The sequence below is a fragment of the Schistocerca serialis genome, chromosome 3, assembly GCF_023864345.2.
Source record: "Schistocerca serialis cubense isolate TAMUIC-IGC-003099 chromosome 3, iqSchSeri2.2, whole genome shotgun sequence".
Classification (NCBI taxonomy): Eukaryota; Metazoa; Arthropoda; class Insecta; order Orthoptera; family Acrididae; genus Schistocerca; species Schistocerca serialis.
In genome coordinates, this window is record NC_064640.1 from 827563730 (window position 1) to 827584037 (window position 20308).

General features: G+C 42.4%; 1 protein-coding gene across 1 annotated transcript in view; it reads left to right on the plus strand.

Moving 5' to 3' along the window:
- LOC126471249 (heat shock 70 kDa protein 14-like) overlaps positions 1-20308 on the plus strand; it is a 192591-nt gene that overhangs the window by 148639 nt on the left and 23644 nt on the right. Inside the window, exons 3-4 of the mRNA XM_050099366.1 lie at positions 8639-8897; positions 19062-19277. Of these exons, the coding sequence (XP_049955323.1) occupies positions 8639-8897; positions 19062-19277 (475 nt within the window). The remainder of the gene's footprint in view (positions 1-8638; positions 8898-19061; positions 19278-20308) is intronic.

Below are 20308 nucleotides of genomic sequence, written 5' to 3' on the forward strand. Positions count from 1 at the left end.
GATAATCAGGTTGCCACCGGTGCCTTCATCTTGGCCTTCGAGGGTGATACATTGCCTGAGAAGGTCAAGGTGGTGGTCTACCGCTGTGATGTAAAGCCCTATATCCCTGTCCCGATGCGGTGCTGTAAGTGCTGGAAGTTTGGCCATATGTCTTCCCGCTCTACTTCCAACGTCACATGTTGAGATTATGGATGTCCATCACATCCCAATACTCCATGTGCCCAGCCTCCCATCTGTGTCAACTGGGGTGAGCATCATTCACCTTGCTCGCCAGACTGCAGGATTTTACAGAAAGAGAGGAAAATTATGGAATACGAAACCCTGGACTGACTGACCTGGACTGAGGCTAAGAGAAAATATGAGCGCCTACATCCTGTGGCTATGACCACCTCACACGCTGCCGCTATGAGAACAGTTGTAGCTCCATCAGTTCCATGAATTCCACTCGACTCTTGGAACCAGAAGGCTACGCCTGCCCCCTTGGTGGGGGGGGGGGGGGAGGGGGGGGGCAATTCCCTCCTGTTGCTCCCGCATCGCCTACCTCGGGAGCACTGCCCCACCAACCATCGGGGACACCAGCCCCACTTCTCAGCTGGAGAAGTGTAAGTCTTCTTCGGCTCCTCTCGCCAGGAAGGGATCCCTTGGGTCACTCCCTTCCCAGCTTTCTGCTAGTGGGAAAGATGATGCTGCCAGTGGCCAAAGTGCCCAAAAGTAGCTGGTTGTAGGGTTTCACAATCATCCTGAGTCCCGGAGACTGAATTAGTGAAACCCTCTCAGCCAGAGAGACCCAAGGAGCAGAGAGATAAGTCCAAAAAGAAGACCTCTATGACCAAGGAAATTGTGGTGGCACCCACACCACCGCTACCTACAAGGTCTGCATCTGGGGATGAGGTGGAGATGCTCGCATCTGCTGAGGACCTACAGTACTGGCCATAAAAATTGCTACACCACGAAGATAACGTGCTACAGACTCGAAATTCAACTGACAGGAAGAAGGTGCTGTGATATGCAAATGATAAGCTTTTCAGAGCATTCACACAAGGTTGGCACCGGTGGTGACACCTACAACGTGCTGACATGAGGAAAGTTTCCAACCAATTTCTCATACAAAAGCAGCAATAGACCGGCGTTGCCTGGTGAAACGTTATTGTGAAGCCTCGTGAAAGGAGGAGAAATGCCTACCATCACTTTTCCGACTTTGATAAAGGTCGGATTGTAGCCTATCGCGCTTGCAGTTTATCGTATTACTACATTGCTGCTCGCGTTGGTCGAGATCCAATGACTGTTAGCAGAATGTGGAATCGGTGGGTTCAGGAGTGTAATACGGAACGCCGTGCTGGATCCCAGTGGCCTCGTATCACTAGCAATCGAGAAGACAGGCATCTTATCTGCATGGCAGTAACAGATCATGCAGCCATGTCTTGATCCCTGAGTCAACGGATGGGGACGTTTGCAAGACAACAACCATCTGCATGAACAGTTTGACGACGTTTGCAGCAGCATGGACTATCAGCTCGGAGACCATGACTGCGGTTACCCTTGACGCTGCATCACAGACTGGAGCGCCTGCGAATGTGTACTCAACGACAAACCTTGGTGCACGAATCGCAAAACATCATTTTATCGAATGAATTCAGGTTCTGTTTACAGCATCATGATGGTCGCATCCGTGTTTGGCGACATCACGCTGAAAGCACATTGGAAGCGTGTATTCGTCATCGCCATACTGGCGTATCACCCGGCGTGATGGTATGGGCTGCCATTGGTTACACGTCTCGGTCACACCTTGTTCGCATTGACGGCACTTTGAACAGTGGACGCTACATTTCAGATGTGTTACGACCCGTGGCTCTACCCTTCATTCGATCCCTGCAAAACCCTACATTTCAGCAGTATAATGCACAACCGCATGTTGCAGGTCCTGTACAGGCCTTTCTGGATACAGAAAATGTTCGACTGCTGCCCTGGCCAGCACATTCTCCAGATCTCTCATCAATTGAAAACGTCTGGTCAATGGTGGCCAAGCAACTGGCTCGTCACAATACACCAGTCACTACTCTTGATGAACTGTGGTATTGTGTTGAAGCTGCATTGGCAGCTGTACCTGTACATGCCATCCAAGCTCTGTTTGACTTAATGCCCAGGCATATCAAGGCCGTTATAACGGCCAGAGGTGATTGTTCTGGGTACTGATTTCCCAGTCTCATGATGTCATCCTTCAGTGGAATCACGATGACTTTTTCCACCACCTGGCTGAGCTACGGCAACTGTTAAGCTTGACACCTGCTATCTACATTGCACTTCAGGAAACCTGGTTCCCGGCAGTGCAGACCCCTGCACTCCATGGCTATAAGGGATATTACAGGAACCGTAGCAACTATAATAGTGTGTCAGCTGGAGTTTGCATTTATGTCCTAAACTCAGTCTGTAGTGTAACAGTGCCCCTTCAAACCCCTCTTGAAGCAGTGGCCGTCAGCATAAGGGCGACACAGGAAATAACTGTCTGCAATGTATATCTTCCTCCAGATGGTGCAATACCCCTGAATGTATTAGCTGCACTGATTAATCAACTCCCTAAACCTTTCCTACTTTTTGGATATTTTAACACCGATAACCCCTTGTGGGGTGGCACCGTACTTAGTGGCCAAGGCAGTGATGTCGAAGCTTTACTGTCTCAGTTCGACCTCTTCCTCGTAAATACTGGGGCCACCACACATTTTATTGTGGTTCATGGTAGTTACTCAGCCATTGATTTATCCATTTGCAGCCCAGGACATCTCCCATATATCCACTGGAGAGCACATGACGACCTGTGCAGTTGTGACCACTTCCCCATCTTCCTGTCACGGCCCTGGCATCAGGCCAACGGTCACTTATCGAGATTGGTTTTTAAACAAGGTGGACTGGGAAACTTTCACCTCTGCGGGCACCATTGACTCTCCCCCACAGGGTAACATGGGTGTGATGGTTGAGCAGGTGACTACAACAGTCGTTAATGCAGAGGAAACGCAATCCCTTGCTCTTTTAGATGCCCCCTTGGTGGTTGACAGAAGTCACTGAGGCAATTAAGGAGCATCAGCGAGCTCTACAGCAGCATAAGTGGCACCCTTCCCTGGATCACCTCGTAGCCTTTAAGCGGCTCCTTGTCGGCGTTTGCCAGATTATCAAATTACGGATGGAGGAGTGTTGAGAGAGATAAGTCTCATCCATTGGATGCCGTACGTCACTTTCCCAAGTCTGGACGAAGATCAGACGTCTTTTTTGTACCATATCCCAACAGGTGTCCCTGGCATTAACATCAATGGTGTGTTGTCAACCGGCGCTAACGCGATTGCTGAGCACTATGCTTCAGGCTCTGCTTCGGCGATCTAACCCCCCCCCCCCCCCCCCTTTTGCACCCTTAAACGGTGGATGGAAAGGAAAGCCCTCTCGTTCGCTACACCCCACAGTGAACCCTATAACGCCCCATTTACATAGTGGGAGCTCCTCAGTGCCCTTGCACATTGCCCTGACACAGCTCCTGGGCCAGATCAGATCCATGGTCAGATGATTAAACATCTCTCATCTGACTACAAGTGACATCTCCTTGTCATCTTCAATCGGATCAGTTGCGTCTCGTCTTTCCATCCCAGTGGTGGGAGAGCACCATCATTCCGATGCTTAAACTCGGTAAAAACCCGCTTGAAGTGGATAGCTATCAGACCATCAGCCTCACCAATGTTCTTTGTAAGCTCCTGGAGTGTATGGTGTGTCTGTGGTTGTGTTGGCTCCTGGAGTCACGTGGTCTACTGACTCCATGCCAGGGCGGCTTCCGCCAGGGTTGCTCTAACACTGATAATCTTGTGTCCCAAGAGTCTGCCATCTGAACAGCCTTTTCCAGATGCCAACACCTAGGTGCCGTCTTGTTTGATTTACAAAAAGCATATGACACCACCTGGCAACATCATATCCTTGCCACATTATACAAGTGTGGTCTCAGAGGCCCACTCCTGTTTTTTTTATCCAAAATTTCCTGTCACTTCATACTTTCCGTGTCTAGGTTGATGCCTCCCATAGTTCACCCCATTTCCAGGAGAGAGGGGTCCTGCAGGGCTCCGTATTGAGTGTATCTCTATTTTTAGTGGCCATTAATGGTGTAGCAGCAGCTGTAGGGCCATCCGTCCCACTGTCCCTGTATGCAGACGACTTCTGAATTTCACACTGTTCCACCAGTATTGGTGTTGCTGAGTGGTGCCTACAGGGCGCCATCCACAAGGCGCAGTCATGGGCTCTAGCCCACGGTTTCCAGTTTTCGGCCGCAAAGTCGTGTATAATGCACTTCTGTTGGTGTTGTATTGTTCATCTGGAACCAGAACTTCACCTTAATGTCGATCCACTCACTGTAGTGGAGACATATCGATTCTTAGAACTGTTTTTTGACGCCCGATTGACTTGGCTTTCTCACCTCAGTCACCTTAAGCAGAAATGCTGGCAGCACCTCAATGCCCTTCGCTGCCTGAGCAACACCAATTGGGGTGCAGATCGCTGTGCGCTACTGCAACTCTACAGAGCCCTTGTTCAATCCCGCCTTGAGTATGGGAGTGTGGTTTATGGTTCGGCTACACCCTCAGCATTGCGTTTGCTCGACCCAGTGCACCACTGTGGCGTTTGCCTAGTGACAGAAGCTTTTAGGATGAGTCTGGTGAATAGTGTCCTGGTGGAGGCCGGAGTCCCTCCATTGCAGGTTAGGCGTGCACAGTTGCTCTCCAGTTACATTGCATACGTTTGTAGTTCTCTTGCGCATCTGAATTTCGGTCTCCTTTTCCTGCCCGTGGCGGTTCATCTCCTGCATCGGCGGCCCAGGTCAGGGCTTACACTTGCAGTTCGTGTTCAAACCCTTCTGTCTGAACTTCAGTTGTTGCCTTCACCACCTACACTTGAGGTTCATTCACGAACACCTCAGTCGTGTACATCTAGGCTGCAGCTTCGATTCTCGTCACGTACTGGGGCCACGAAGTGGTTTACACCAATGGCTCGATGGCTAATGGTCATGTTGGCTTTGCCTATGGTCACGGAGGACATATAGAGCAGCATTCCTTGCGTGATGGCTGCACCTGAGCTCAGTATTACGCCGCAAGGTTTTGTGGCTTTGGGAGACAGAATGGCATAACCTCAGTACGCACAGCAAGCTGCGTGCCCTTGAGGAAACTACGAATGTGTGGAAGACCTCTGTGCATGCCTCTGCGTGCACATAAGGAAACTACGAATGTGTGGAAGACCTCGGTGCGTGCCTCTCACAGGGACTCTGTGTTTCTCTGTCGGCTCCGCATTGGCCATACGTGGCTGTCTCATGGTTACCTCCTCCTTCGTGATGACCCACCTCAGTGTCACTGTGGCTCACGAATGACAGTCGTCCATCTCTTGCCGGACTGCTCACTTTCCGCCGCTCTGCAGCGGACTTTTAACCTTCCCAGCACCCTACCTTCAGTGTTGGGCAATAATGCCTCAACAGCAGCTTTAGTTTTACATTTTATTCTTGAGGGTGTGTTTTATCATTTTCTCCAAGTTTTAGCACATGTCCTTCATCCCTGTGTGTCCTCCACCCTCGTGCTTTCAGGGTGGGGGTTTTAATGTGTTGCAGAGTGGCTGGCTTTTCCTTTTTATCCTCATTGTCAGCCAGCCATGGTAACGTGCTTTTTTGATTTAAGATCTTCTACCTGTTTTTTGCGTCTTTGTGGTTTTCTTGTCCCCTTTTGTCCATTTAAGTGTGTTGACCTTCAGTCGTTGTCTTTTTCCTTTCATTCTGTTTGGTCTTGTCTCATTATCTTACTCTCACCCTTGTGGCATTGTTTCCTTTGGAACAGTGGACCGATGACCTCATAGTTTGGTCCCTTCCTCACTCTTTTAAACCAACCAACTAGGCCACTCTTTGTGCAGTCTGTTGATTACTGGCTTGCCCAGCATTATTTGTGCCAGGTTTACTTAATTGGTACACTACATGGCTATGACAATTGAAACATGATGTCCTCCCTCTCTCTAAAAAAAAAAAGAAGAAGAAGAAGAAAAGACCTTATAGATGTGTGCTGATAGGATGGATGACCATTGAGGCGAAATGGTCGTTAGTGGTAACCTCAGGTGAACCTGCCACACTGTAGTTTTATAACACCTACATAGGCAGTCAGTGCCCTCTATCTGGGTGGACTGTACAGAACCCAAGCTGTTTGTGGGAATGCATGTGGATCCCAACTAAGACGAAAGAAATATCTTCATGTTACGGGTGGGTCATTAGCAGTCACCAAAACCCTCTGGAACTGCACCAGGAAATTGAACTTTGATCATTGTTGAAAGGCACAATCTTGTCAGAATGTCTTTGTTGTGGAGTAGAAAAACACGATACCCTCAGCTACCATAAGGCCTTGTAAGTTGTACGGACGTCATGGACATTGACACTGCTGAACTGAAAAAGTAGTGGGGAATCGGAAGCATAACAGAAGAGAGGAATTTGATGATGTAAGTGAATGTTGAACTGTAGAGAACTGTTGCCTTCAGCCTAACATTCAGTTGGCTATCCTAGAAATCATCAAGGTTTTATTTATTATACTAAAAGTAAAACTTTAGGTACCCAATCTAATGTGGTGCTACAAATGCCAATGGTGTGGTAACACCACAGGAAAGACACCTTCAAAGCCACGACATTATGTTCAGTGCCAGACTTCTGTCTAAATTGCTCAGATAGTCAGCTGCTGACCAGAAGAAGGGATCGGTTGGTAGGACATGTTCTGAGGCATCAAGGGATCACCAATTTAGTATTTGAGGGCAGCGTGGAGGGTAAAAATCATAGGGGGAGACCAAGAGATGAATACAAGCAGATTCAGAAGGGCGTAGGTTGCAGTAGGTACTGGGAGATGAAGAAGCTTGCACAGGATAGAGTAGCATGGAGAGCTGCATCAAACCAGTCTCAGGACTGAAGACCACAACAACAACAACAGTAAGCTGCTAGGAGCAGGCTTTGCGTGGTATTTTTAGAAGAAACGAAAATTTAAAAAATTATGTTGGTCATTAAAATTTCCTGTACTGAGAAAGAAATAACATAATACCTTGCAACCTCCTCTGTTCTGCATCTACATACATACTCTGCAGGCCACCTAATGGTGCCCGACAGAGGGTAACTTGTACGAATGTTAGTCATTTTCTTTCCTGTTCCACTTGCAAACAGAGTGAGGGGAAAATGACTGTTCATATACTACCATACGAGTCCTAATTTCTTTTACATTGTCTGTGCAGTCCATATGTGATGCTATGTTGGTGGCAGTAGAATTGTTCTGCAGTTGGCTGCAGATGCTGATTCTCTAAGTTCTCTCAGTAGTGTTTCGGGAAAAGAATGCCAGCTTTCCTCCGGGGATTACCATGTGGGTTCACGAAGTATCTCTGCAATACTTTCATGTTGATTGAACCTACTGGTAACAAATCTACCGACACGCTTTTGAATTGCTTTGATGTCTTCCTTTAATCCATCCTGATGTGGATCCCAAACACTCTAGCAGTACTCAATAATGGGTCTCACAAGTGTTCTATACACTATTGCCTGCCCCCCCTCCCGTTTCCAGGGAAGAGAATGTTTTTATCACTTATATGAATGATATTCCATAACAGAATATTTGTTTGTAACCTATATAAAATCAGGTCACAGATATCAGGATATTTAGACTCAAAACTAAAGAAAATCCACTTCCAAACAACACTGTCTTCCATGCTCATGTGCAGTCAGGTGTCTGCTTATATGAACATGGTCTCCTATATAACGGACTTGTAAGAACTTTACAGTTAGTTGACTAGTTTTTGAAGCGATTGTCTCTGAAGCTGGGCGTTTTGCATTGAAATGCAATTTTGACATTATTTTTGAATAGACTCGTCATTGATTTTGAAGGATATTATTGCGTTTTACTTAATAACGTGTACACATTTTATGGAAGCTTTAATGCTGCTTGGAAGTCCATGTTCAAAAGAAATGGACTTGGCTGTCTTTTAATCTAGGTACCTTAAATATCCTGTTAAATCATTGGGTCTTATCAATTGGTATGAGCCTCTTATGGTGGCTGTGAACCAGCACGCAATTAAGTTTTGCCATTTCATTCCCCCCCCCCCCCCCCCCCCCCCCCCCCCCCCCCCCCCCTTTTTGTCATCTCCACCTTTTGTGGTGCTACAATAAATGCAGAACACCATGTATTAAGAGATACAGTCTAAATGTGTGTATTTTTAAACAGTGGAGACATTGGGCCATAGTGTGTAGATGGAGGGGGGGGCGGGGAGGAGAGAGAGAGAGAGAGAGAGATTGTCTACATCTGACAAAGGACTTAGTATTTTAGCTTACAGTGTCAAACAGTCTTCTTTCAGTGTGCCTGTTTGCCACCAAGCACCTCCCATATGTGGTGAGTAGTAATCTATCTTTTTGATATGTAATTATCAGTTCCCTTAATTCTACTATAGAGTTTCTTATTGGAACACATAAAAAACTGAGCAGTTGTTGTGGTGAAAAACTACTATAACAACCTTAACTGTTTGCTTTCCAATTTTTTAATAAAAGAAGGAAGACTGACTAGTGATACCATTATTCAATATGTGTGGGCCATTTAAACATAATACTTTCTTCTTATTGCAGGAAATGGAAGTTGGATCCAAATGATAGTCGGCGTGCTATGGCTAAATTGTACAATGCTGCAGAGCAGTGCAAACACATTTTGTCCACAATGAGTACAGCTCATTGTTTTATTGGGTCTTTGTGTGAAGGAACAGACTTTAGCTACAATGTTACAAGAGCACGATTTGAAAATTTGATTAGTGCAGCTGTGAAAATGTGCACTGCCCCCATAGAAGAAGCACTGAGCCAAGCAGGTATCAATTGCAGAGACATAAACAAGGTGAGTCATCTGGTAGAGTTACTACCATTTTACAACATTACCCTTTCTCCATCCCTTCCCCAGTCTCTCATACCCTTCCATGCCCCCAACCCTCCCATTTACCATTCCCTTTTGCACTGTGTAACAATTCTGAGTCAGGTGTTTCTTCTTGTGATAATGCTCATGTTCTATTTCTTATTTTTTATTTTATTTTATTATACTGTATTGCTCTTCTGTGTCAGTGATTCAAGGCTATGACCATAGCATCATACTTTCAGGTGAATTTTCAAGCTCTATGTCTACATATGTACTCGGCAAGCCATCTTATGGTGCATGACAGAAGGTACCTTGTACCAACACTAATCATTTCCTTTCCTGTCCACTTGCAAATAGAGCAAGGGAAAAAGCAACTGTCTACGTGCCTCCATATGAACTGTAATATCTCTTATCTTATTGTCATGGTCCTTAAGCAAAATGTACTACATTGATGGCAGTAGAATCATTCTTCAGTCAGCAGCAAATGCTGATTCTCTGACTTTTCTCAATAGTATTTCACAAAAAGAATGTGGTCTTCCCTCCAGGGATTTCCATTTCAGTTCACGAAGCACCTTAGTAATAATCATTTGTTGATCGAACCTACTGGTAACAAACCAAGCAGCCTGCCTGTGAATTGCTTCGATGCTTCCTTTTATGCGACCTGGTGGGGATCCCAAACACTCGAGCAGTACTCAAGAATGAGTTGTACTAGTATTCTATACTTGGTCTCCTTTATGGATGAACCACACATTCCACACGATATTAGGCAAGTGTACTAGTTTCTTTGGCTCTTCATTGTATGTCACAGATGCAAGGTTGTTGTGGTTGTGGTGGTGGTGGTGGTGGTGGTGGTGGTGGTGATGGTGATTTTACATTATTCTCCAGTCTTTTCACTTACCTATGTTTCCTGTTAGGAAACACTGTGTGTGTGTGTGTGTGTGTGTGTGTGTGTGTGTGTGTGTGTGTGTGTGTGTGTGTGTGTGTATGTATGTAAATTCTCAAAATATGTGAATGCATAATGTTTGCCTAAAAGAACAGACACCACAGTGCAGAATCTGCAGCTATGAAAAATTATATGTAAATTGAAGGGGGATAACTGCTGTCAGCTGCCGCAGGACGTTAAGTGGAATTGGTGGCGATGAGCGAAAATGTGTACTGGACCGAGACTCAAATCTGGGCTCTCCTGCATACTAGACAGGTGCAGTAACCACTGAACCATCCGGGACACTGTGTGAAATTTAAACTTCTGTGATTTCTCCAAATAAATGTAGGCAAATGCCAGAACAGTTCCCTTGAAAAGGATGTGGGCGATTTCGTTCCCGATACCTGCATACACTGAGCTCGTACTCTCACTTCCTTGTCATTGGTGGGCTATAAGACCCTAATCTTCACTTCTTCTTTTATTTACCATGAATATTGCTGTCTAGTGTATACCAGCAGCAAGTGCAAGGCAAATAAATGAGAATATTAGTTCATATGTCTTAGCTGCTTCAGTTCAATTGTCAAGATTTTCAGCTCCGATTAGTCTGTCGCAAGCTGTGCTGCTGTATGTAAGAAAGCAAAATGAGTGAACTCTGGAAGCACTCAGTATTTTTAGATATGTTGGTCACAGAATATGGGAAGTAGGCAGAACTTAAGAGCTCTTTTTTTTTATAGTGCATTTTGCCTGGTCTCAAGTTGATTATGGTTGTCTGATGTGTCAGTATGCTCAGTCATTCTAGATGAAAACCTGTGAAACAGTCAATCATGCGGAAATAGTGTTGGCCACCAAACCTTTTATGATCAGCTCCACTGTATGCTCTGAAGCTAGCAAACCACCTCTTGTAATTGAATAGCAGCTCATCATGGTGTGAGAAGATTATAAAGTTTCCTCAGTGCAGAAGACACAGGCACACCATATCGTCGGTCACCCATTGACAGAAAAACACACTGAATAACAATTTGTGAGCACGTATCGAGCCTTTGGAATACATAGAAGTCAGGGGAAGCTCATGGAGGCCAGACGGATTGAACTTTAAAAAGGTAAGTAGGTTATTAGTAAATGTTACTACATGCGACATAAGAGGGTGAACCTTCCATCTACTAGCCACAATTACAAGAATTGTGCAGTTAAACATCTCACAGACAAAGTTGTAATTGCCGCATGTGCCTTTAGAGTTGTTACCAATGCAGAATGTAAAATTTATTAATCAAACTCTAGAACCTGACCTAATCCATTCCCTGGAATGATTTATTGCTGTGCAGGAAGGGGTCATTTCAGCCAAGCACTTAATGCAACACGTAGAGCATTTCAGAGAAGGATGACGACATATGACAATGATTGTGAGTGCTGCAGTACCAAGTGCTACAGTGGCTCTGACTCTGGTGCGTGTAGCTTTTATTCTTTTGAGGTGGAGAGCCAGTCATCAGCATAAACCACCAATACTCCAGGTTTTAGTAGACTGGATCCATAGAGCATAAGAGAAAGTGAGAGTATAACTTTGTAGTGTGAATGTAGAGTAGGTGTAAATTTAGGAGTAAGAGAAAAGGAAGCACTGGGACAAGCCATGAAGGTTTAAATTGCCAGAAGTGAAAACAAGTGCAAAAAGAAGACTTCTAAGCAAATAGCAATAAGCAGCTTAGTAAGAAAGATTTGATGCCGTATCTAACACGTCAGCAACTTGCTAGTTGTTTTGGGTATAAAATTTATTTGTAATTTGTACAAACAAGTAGTGTGATATGAAAATGGTGCGTCTTGTTCGTGTGCGTGTGTGTGTGTAAGGCGGGGGGGGGGGGGGGGGGGGGGCGCTTGTAAAGTAGTATAACACAATATAGTTAGCCTTTCTCAAATTCAAGGAAGCCATCGAGGCAACTATTTAATATCGGAAGAATTTTTTAATTAATATTGTATTTAACTTTTCTTGCAATATAAGACACACAGATAAATAACATTTACACTACAAGAAAAAAACTTTAATAATGAATGTAAAGTACATTCTTTTTGAAGCATGCAGAAATTTTTTAGATCTTCACTAATTTGTCAGGTCCTTTCTCTCCTAAATTATTTCTTAATTTTGACCAAACAAGCCAGTAGGTGGAGAAGATCCTCTCAATGGATGCAGTGCTAGCAGGGCAAGAAAAGGGGCCTAATAAAGTAATTGTAAGAATGGGTTACATTTTGAATAAGTTAATAATAGGAATTTTAATTGAACTATCGTCAATGTGAAAAATAGAAAAAAACAATAAAACCCACAAAAACTAAATTTGACCCACTGGGTTGGATTTTTATTTTAAATACCCATGTTTATCTCAACTCTCATGTATGGCCATATTAGAGCAAATCTGAGCAGTGCATTGCCACAGCTATGAAAGCAGGCGAGCACGGGATGTTGTCACTGTAATAATTCAACAAGGCCAGTGCAGTGTTTTGATGTAGGTTAGCTTGTTGAAACAGTGAACTCAGCAGTACTGCATATACTAATGCAGCAAAGGGCAAGGCAGTTGTCCAAACTGACAGTGGCAGTGGAGTTTTTGGATACGTGACTGATAGTGCTGCAAATGCATGAATGAATGGTGCACTGCTATTGACAATAAGTACAAGTAATTTTTGTAATGGATTTATTCTTAGTCTTGCAGCCGAATTGGGGCGACAGGGTTTTGCCAAATGAGGATACCACGTGGACCTGCCAATAAAAAGTCACTGGTTTGAGGCCACAGATGGACAACAGCTCTATACACTAAGTCCCTCCCCACAATTAGTCCCAATTTGCAGTGGACTACACCAGGTCATCTCCAGTAGCATGGCTGGACCACTGCTCAGAGTGTAGCAGGTATCCACACTAGGCATCTTCACATGGTAGGCATCCCCTACTGTGACTCAGCTGGGTGTCAGCCAGGGCCACACAGCATCGTCAAGAACATGCTGCAAACGCTCGGGGCAAAAGCCGCATCAGTATTGTGTGGAATGTGAGCAGCCAGCACAGTGGAATTCAGTGGCCAGCTGGCCACTGATAGAGTCTATCGAGCAGCTGAGATGCCTCAATGTAAGAACTTGTTAGATTTGCAGCTGCCTTTACTTGGAACCTCTCTGGCTCCCACCTCGCCTCCGTCACCTGTTTGCACCGTGCTGGCTCGTAGCCACTCCACCCTGCACCAGGGAACACTGTAGTTAGCACACTGGATTCATATTCAGAAGGACCAGAATTCAAATCGACATCGAGCCATTCACATTTAGGGTTGTCATAGTCCCTCCCTCTCCCCCTCTGAAATAGATATAGCATTTGCTGGGATTGTTCGTTACAGAAAAGCTTGTCCTATTTCCTTCCTCATTTTGATCATATCTGTGCTTGTGTTCTCTCTCTCTAATTACAGTGAACGGTACATTGCAATCTATTATCTTCCTTTTCCTTTCTTTGTGGTTTTTGAGAAGGACAATGAGTGCTATTGCATCAGTTGTCACTTTGATTCCATACTAAACTGCAAGCACAAGGCTTCATTTCATATCAGTGTGATTCAAAGGAAGAATTTCACAGTAATTAAATTTCCAGAGATTTCCATGAATTTTGCGTTTAAGCAGGCAAAATATCTGCTTGCCATCTTCTTCCAGCGCAATGATGTGGAGCACATTTGGTAATGCACAATTCATCAGTTGTCATTTATAGAGTCTACTTTTCACAAATTTTTAATCCTGAAAGTGGTTCTTCATGTCAGAAGATGACACTGGCATTGACAGACAGTCTGTCACTCCCTTGCCATTCCTAAAGCAGTTGACCTGATCTTAAACATATTTTATGTTGGCATCTTCTATACTGTTGCTGTTTTCCCCAATCTGTAAGACATGGTGTATACGACCCGGGACAACTGGGAGATCTGGGAAAAACCCGGGAATTTGTTCATCCAGGAGGAAACCAGGAAAAACCAGGGAATTTTTTAGAATTCTGGAAATTTTTCGTTGTTTTAGTTTCCAGTTAAATTTGTGTAACTTTGACTGGTAAGAACCAATACTCTAACAAAGGATATTACTGTATCCCACTACTCCAGAATAATACTGCAGCATTAAAACATGAACGAGAGAAAAAAATGAAAATAAAACTTAAATTGCAAACGAAATGCGCCATATAAATTAACACAGTGCACGTACAAGCGTCTGTCAACAGCAAAATGTGTTAAAGGCTGTAGGAAGACTATGCAATGCTTCATAACAACGAATTGCCTGCGATGAGTGTGACGTCACAACTGTTTAAATTAGATTCATTTAAGTAGTTACGAGCGGGCTCGTGCACACACGTATGAGTAATACCTTCTCCCGCTTCTGGCTACAGAAATGTGGCTGTTGGCTGTGCAAGCAGCAGTAGCAGCAACCAGCCACATGGGGTACCTGGAAAAAATTTACTGGCGCGCCCAAGCTGCCACATTCGAGCGTGCGCAGCAGTCCTGGATCTGGTGGAGGGTGGAGGGGGGGGGGGGGGGCGGCAAACAGTTGTATCTGAACCAGGCAACAGTTGCGGGGGGAGAGGGCAGATTCATATTCTTGAGGGGGAAAAAACCTTTTACAAAGCACCTAACATCCAGCGCACGTCGGTCTGTCGATTGTTCATATGATTTTGAAATGCACCTCTGCTGATTTTTGGACATTTTTGAACACATTCTAAGTTGATTTTTGAATGCGTGCATAGTGTACATGATATCTCTGCCAGGGGAATCCTCATCACATCTAGACATGAACTTTCCTCCAGACAAAACGGGACGGGGCTATACGAGCTGAGCGGAATAAAGCCGAACCGGTGAATGCCAACTGCTGCTTGTTTATGTGGTTGATTTGGTTTGCAAATGTTCAGCGTTGTTATAATTACTAGCGAAATCCATAGATTCAGATTACCAGAGTTGAAATAAATGACTAACAGGAATAACAGGTAAGAAAGTTTATGTATTACCTTCTCGGTGTATCCAAGAAAGTGAATTTTGACGGAAAATTTTTGGCCACATCACTACATTAGACAGGGCCAGTTGTAGTCACGAACTAGCAGCTGCTTAAGTTCCATTCTGGGAGTAGTGCAGAAAATGCATTGTACGAACACATACTAACACCTAACCGGAGAATAATCGCTGGATAACTAAACCAGTGATTGTGGCAGGGTTAGTAAAGTTAAACGGAGAATGAGTTTTGACAGTAGTAGGAATAGTTACAGAGTTAGTGATGACAAGATTGTTTGTTAGTACGAGGAAGGAGAAGAAATGGGGACATCACACAAATTATGGAAGAATATGACGATTCCAAATTCATAAAAAAATTTTATTCTCGTGCATGAAACTGGAGCATATGAATGAAATTTGAAACTAGTTCCTAACATAAAGCTTTTTGATTGTAGTAGGAAAATAGATATTTTGTGTTGCTACTTTGTGAATTATATTGCTGTAATATAAAAATGATCATTATTGCCAAAACAGTCTTCCTTATTTGGTGTGTGTTACAATTGCTGCAGTATTGGAATGGCCTATTTCGTTTTATCCAGGAAACAGTGACAAAACAGATGTAGTTAGATTGAGAAACCACACCATTCTTGGGTACTATTTGTATTAACAGCTTTTTCAGTATTAGACGACATTTCGATTTATCATGTAGCAAAATGTAGCAAAATGTTTGACAAACTTTGATGAGGTAATAGCTCTTTCGCAGAAAGGAAAGCACACCATGTAAAGCTGTAGCAAGATTAGAGAGAAAAATCACTAGGACCTAAGGATTGAAGAAATGTGTACTGTCTTGCATGTCTCTTGTCTTTACTGGTTTTAGGTATCCTATATTTAATTTTATGTCACACAGAAGAGCAAGTTATTAGCTAATAGGTAATAAAGAGTCCTGATTTTGTGAATAGTTCTCGTTCTCCTGGTTACAAATAATCCCATCCAGTATTAATTGCATGTTTTTTAAAAATAAGAGGGGCAGAATATCAAACTGACTGACTGGGAGAAGGAGAGAGACTACAGGAATTTTAATTTCCACAGTCCTGAAATAGTTTGATGGGATCCGTTACAAAATATACACCTTTGAGTTACACAGAGCGAAATACAGTGATCTGTGGTATAAGAATGTTGTTTGAAGAGGCGTGGCACTGCACTTCGGCACACTTAAGACCAAATAACATCTCTTACATTTCCTCTCAGATATATGTTTTATGTATCAGACTCTTCAGAAAGATGTGCACTACAAAATGAACTTTTTTGAAAAATTTTTTTTTTTTATGTGTGCAGAGCAGTCTGAGCTATAGTGGAGGGTCTCTACGTGACACGTGTTTACGTTTAGTGATTTTTGTGTTTCCTCTTCGTTTACTGCTCTCACGTCAAATGAAAACAAGACAGATTTCTGTGGTTGGGAGCTATCAAGTGAATTAAAATACATTCACATAATTATGGTAGGCCAAAATGTGTTACTAGTTTCAGAATTTATTTTATTTCCACCTTTATGACAGTCAAGCATTAATCACCTTGCAGAACAGTGTAGTTATTTTTGTCGGTTTTCTAAAGAAATTTGGCTTTTATTAAGCTTTCCTGCTGAGGCAGTAAATTTGACACGCAGTGTTTAATTCCACTCCATTGGCTAGTTTCAACTGTTCACTGCATTTCAAGTGCACGATTCCATCTTCTAGCACGTACAGAATTATGCCATAATAAAGATCCAAACATGAGATAATACAGTACTGGTACTCCAAGAAAATTTACATCCTGAAAACCACACTGAAAAGCTTAATATGAGGTTGAGGCCTACATCATTGGGAATCTGGACATGCGAATGAGCGCTTTAAGTCAAACTATGCTTTTTAGTATGGTTCACAAACTTCCGATGCTCTTGGTGTGTCCTCTGATGTCTTGTTTCTCTTATGACATAATGTAAGAAAGATCTTTTAATGTTTTAAATGTACGAACATACGGGCTTCCTACGTCACCGTAGCTGTGCAAGCGTGGTGACGCCTCTTATCTGGTGCTCTCTGGCAACTGCTGAAATGAATCTATTTTTAACAGGTCGCAGGAAAATATTGAGAATTGCGGTTCGAAAAGCGATATTTTAAAAGTAAATTTCCTTTTACGCAAAAGGAACTATGTGCAAGAATGTACAATGAATTTCTTAAATCGCAGAGTGTTTGCTCTCATTTAAAAATCAACTCTTTGATGACGAGCCATTTAGAAGAATTTTGAGCCCAGAAGATCAGAGATTTATGTCGGTATTAAAAATTTTACTGGCGTATTTGTGTGATGTATCTTAAAGTGGAACATGCACTAAACAGATCAACATTATATGTGAAAGCTTAGCTTCTCCTGTAGCTTATTAATATTCGAGACAAATATTCTATGTGAAAGCTTTGCTTTTCATGTAGCAACACTATGGATATTAACTTAAGCCATCAACTTTTCCTTTGGTGGAATTCGAATTTATACTTTCTTAATACAAAAATATGCAGCATACATGTTGCTGCCCAGAACGTGTTTTTTTCCCCCTGAGTTTCATTTTGTAAAGTGCTGAGAAATTCTATGCTGCTGTATAAAACCATATCCGTTCAAAGGATTGACAAGTTTTACAGTTCTGACGGAAAGTATAATGTCACTTAACAGGGAAAAAGTGTATTTTCACACGGGAGAAAATGTATTTTTCACTGGGAGATCCAGGAATTTTTTCTCCTTGTCCCCGTATACACCCTGTAAGAGATCTGTGTGTTCCATAATTGTTCTATTCCAATGTTATAAGACTTATTCCACTGTCTACAGTAGATACCCTGTGGAGAGTTTGCTGTGTGAATGCCATGACATGTATCAAAATGGTCATGTGCACTGATGTACATCCAGCACACATTGACACTGATATAAAGGAAAATTGGCTGCTCTTTTGGCTAGGCCATGTACCTTTTGTAGCTCATACAGTATATTCTGTATATTGTGTCTTTTGTGATGTACGTAGATTGCTGGGCTTCGTTTAGAAGGAAGATATCAACTCAAACTAACATTTATTTGTCTTGTAAAGTAGTTTTCTCTGTCAGATTTATACCTTTTGTGTTTATATTTTGAGATGTCTTACACATGAAGCTGTTCTCATCCTTATTGGTAACAGGTATAGTTGATTTGAAATAAATTTGTGATTGACTGTTCAGTGAGTCAAAATATGGGGAAGAGGCATCATACAATTGTTGTTCTTTGTTGCACTGCACATGCTTATTGTGATGCTGTCTCTAGAGAGCATGAGGATTTATAAGTGATACCATACTGCAAATTGTCTAGCATTGCTGCTGCTCCTCCATTGACTCACTTGTGAAACACAAAGCTGTTTCTGTCAAACAAAGTGTGCTACTTTACATATCATTTCACCTCTGTTATGACCTCTTCAAATACTAGTGTCTCCGTTTTCTTGTAATGAAGACGAAATACAAATTGAAGCAAACCGTTCTCTTATTTTTGTACAGCAAGTAAATGAACGATCTCTCATCATCCATTTGCACTTTTTGTACATCATCCACCTTTAATATACGTCCATGATTCTGCCTGAGATTTTGTATAATGTTTGTATGAGATTTGTCTTAGTGGATGACGCGCTATTGTTTTCCAGCATTTGTATACAAGAATTCGTTTCCTGACGGATGCATCATTGTAGCACCTGGTTATTGAAATATATTGTTCTGTGTCAGTTTTGGGACAGAATGATCCATAAAGTGAAACAGCATGACTCTGTTATAGTTATGCTAAATAGCTTACAAATTACTGACAGATTGCTACTTACCGTAAGCATTGTGGCCCGAGATGCTGGAAATGGTGGCTCTGTGTGTGTGTGTGTGTGTGTGTGTGTGTGTGTGTGTGTGTGTGTGTGTGTGTGTGTGTGTGTGTGTGTGTGTGTGTGTGGCCAAAAGTTATAAGTGAGTGTCTTTTAATTGTGTTGTCTGCAACTTGCTGTTTCTTCTTCACAGTAAGTAGCAATCTGTCTTTTCCTACATTGCTGATATTCTTTTCTGGAGTTTCCATTGTTTGATTACACATTACTGAATTGTTTAAGAATTACTATATTGACCAGAGTAAGATTTATGTTACTAGTTACATAAGCTCCCTCTTGTATGTCTATTTAACTTTTCAGACCTTTTCTTATTTCTACTAATGTTATGAGTGTACTACAGAATTCTGAAATATTTCTTTTAGGTGCTCCTGTGCGGTGGATCTGCGAAAATCCCGATAATTCAGCAATCTGTCTCAGAAATGTTTCCCAATTCAGAGTTATTATGTAGTGTAAATCCTGATGAACTGATTGCCCTGGGTGCTGCGAAGCATGGTAGTTATCTGAAAGAACCATTTGACCCAGGTTGTGATCATCTATCATATGATATCCCAGTTGTAACAAAATCAATTTTTATGAAGGTAAGGAACTCAGTTAGTGTAGTTCTGATTTAGTCCTATATCATCACATGATCTCCTTGTGAAGATCAGCAGTTAGGAACTTCTTGAGTGGCTTTGAATGGTTGGTGTGCGTAAATACTTTTATTATTATTATTTCTTTACTTTCTCAGACGTTAAGTCTGGTTAAAAATGGGACGTGACGCGGACCTTGATCAAGCGTCACTACCTTTTAACTGTACGGTATATGTTATATTGCATTTAGGAACTTTCGGGTAATTGAACATGTATCAATAATTACGGATTTCTGTAATTGTATATATAAGTTTGGATGTAGCTGTATTGTATTGATGTAATGGTGGATATTGTGTGGTATGACTCCTGTAGTTGATAGTATAATTGGTATGATGTCAACTTTATTCTGATGCCACATGTCCTTGACTTCCTCAGCCAGTTGGATGTATTTTTCAATTTTCTCTCCGGTTTTCTTTTGTATATTTGTTGTATTGGGTATGGATATTTCAATTAGTTGTGTTAATTTCTTCTTTTAGTGGTGAGTATGATGTCAGGTTTGTTATGTGTTGTTGTTTTGTCTGTTATAATGGTTCTGTTCCAGTATAATTTGTATTCATCATTCTCCAGTACATTTTGTGGTGCATACTTGTATGTGGGAACGTGTTGTTTTATAAGTTTATGTTGTAAGGCAAGCTGTTGATGTATTATTTTTGCTACATTGTCATGTCTTCTGGGGTATTCTGTATTTGCTAGTATTGTACATCCACTTGTGATGTGATCTACTGTTTCTATTTGTTGTTTGCAAAGTCTGCATTTATCTGTTGTGGTATTGGGATCTTTAATAATATGCTTGCTGTAATATCTGGTGTTTATTGTTTGATCCTGTATTGCAATCATGAATCCTTCCGTCTCACTGTATATATTGCCTTTTCTTAGCCATGTGTTGGATGCGTCTTGATCGATGTGTGGCTGTGTTAGATGATACGGGTGCTTGCCATGTAGTGTTTTCTATTTCCAATTTACTTTCTTCGTATCTGCTG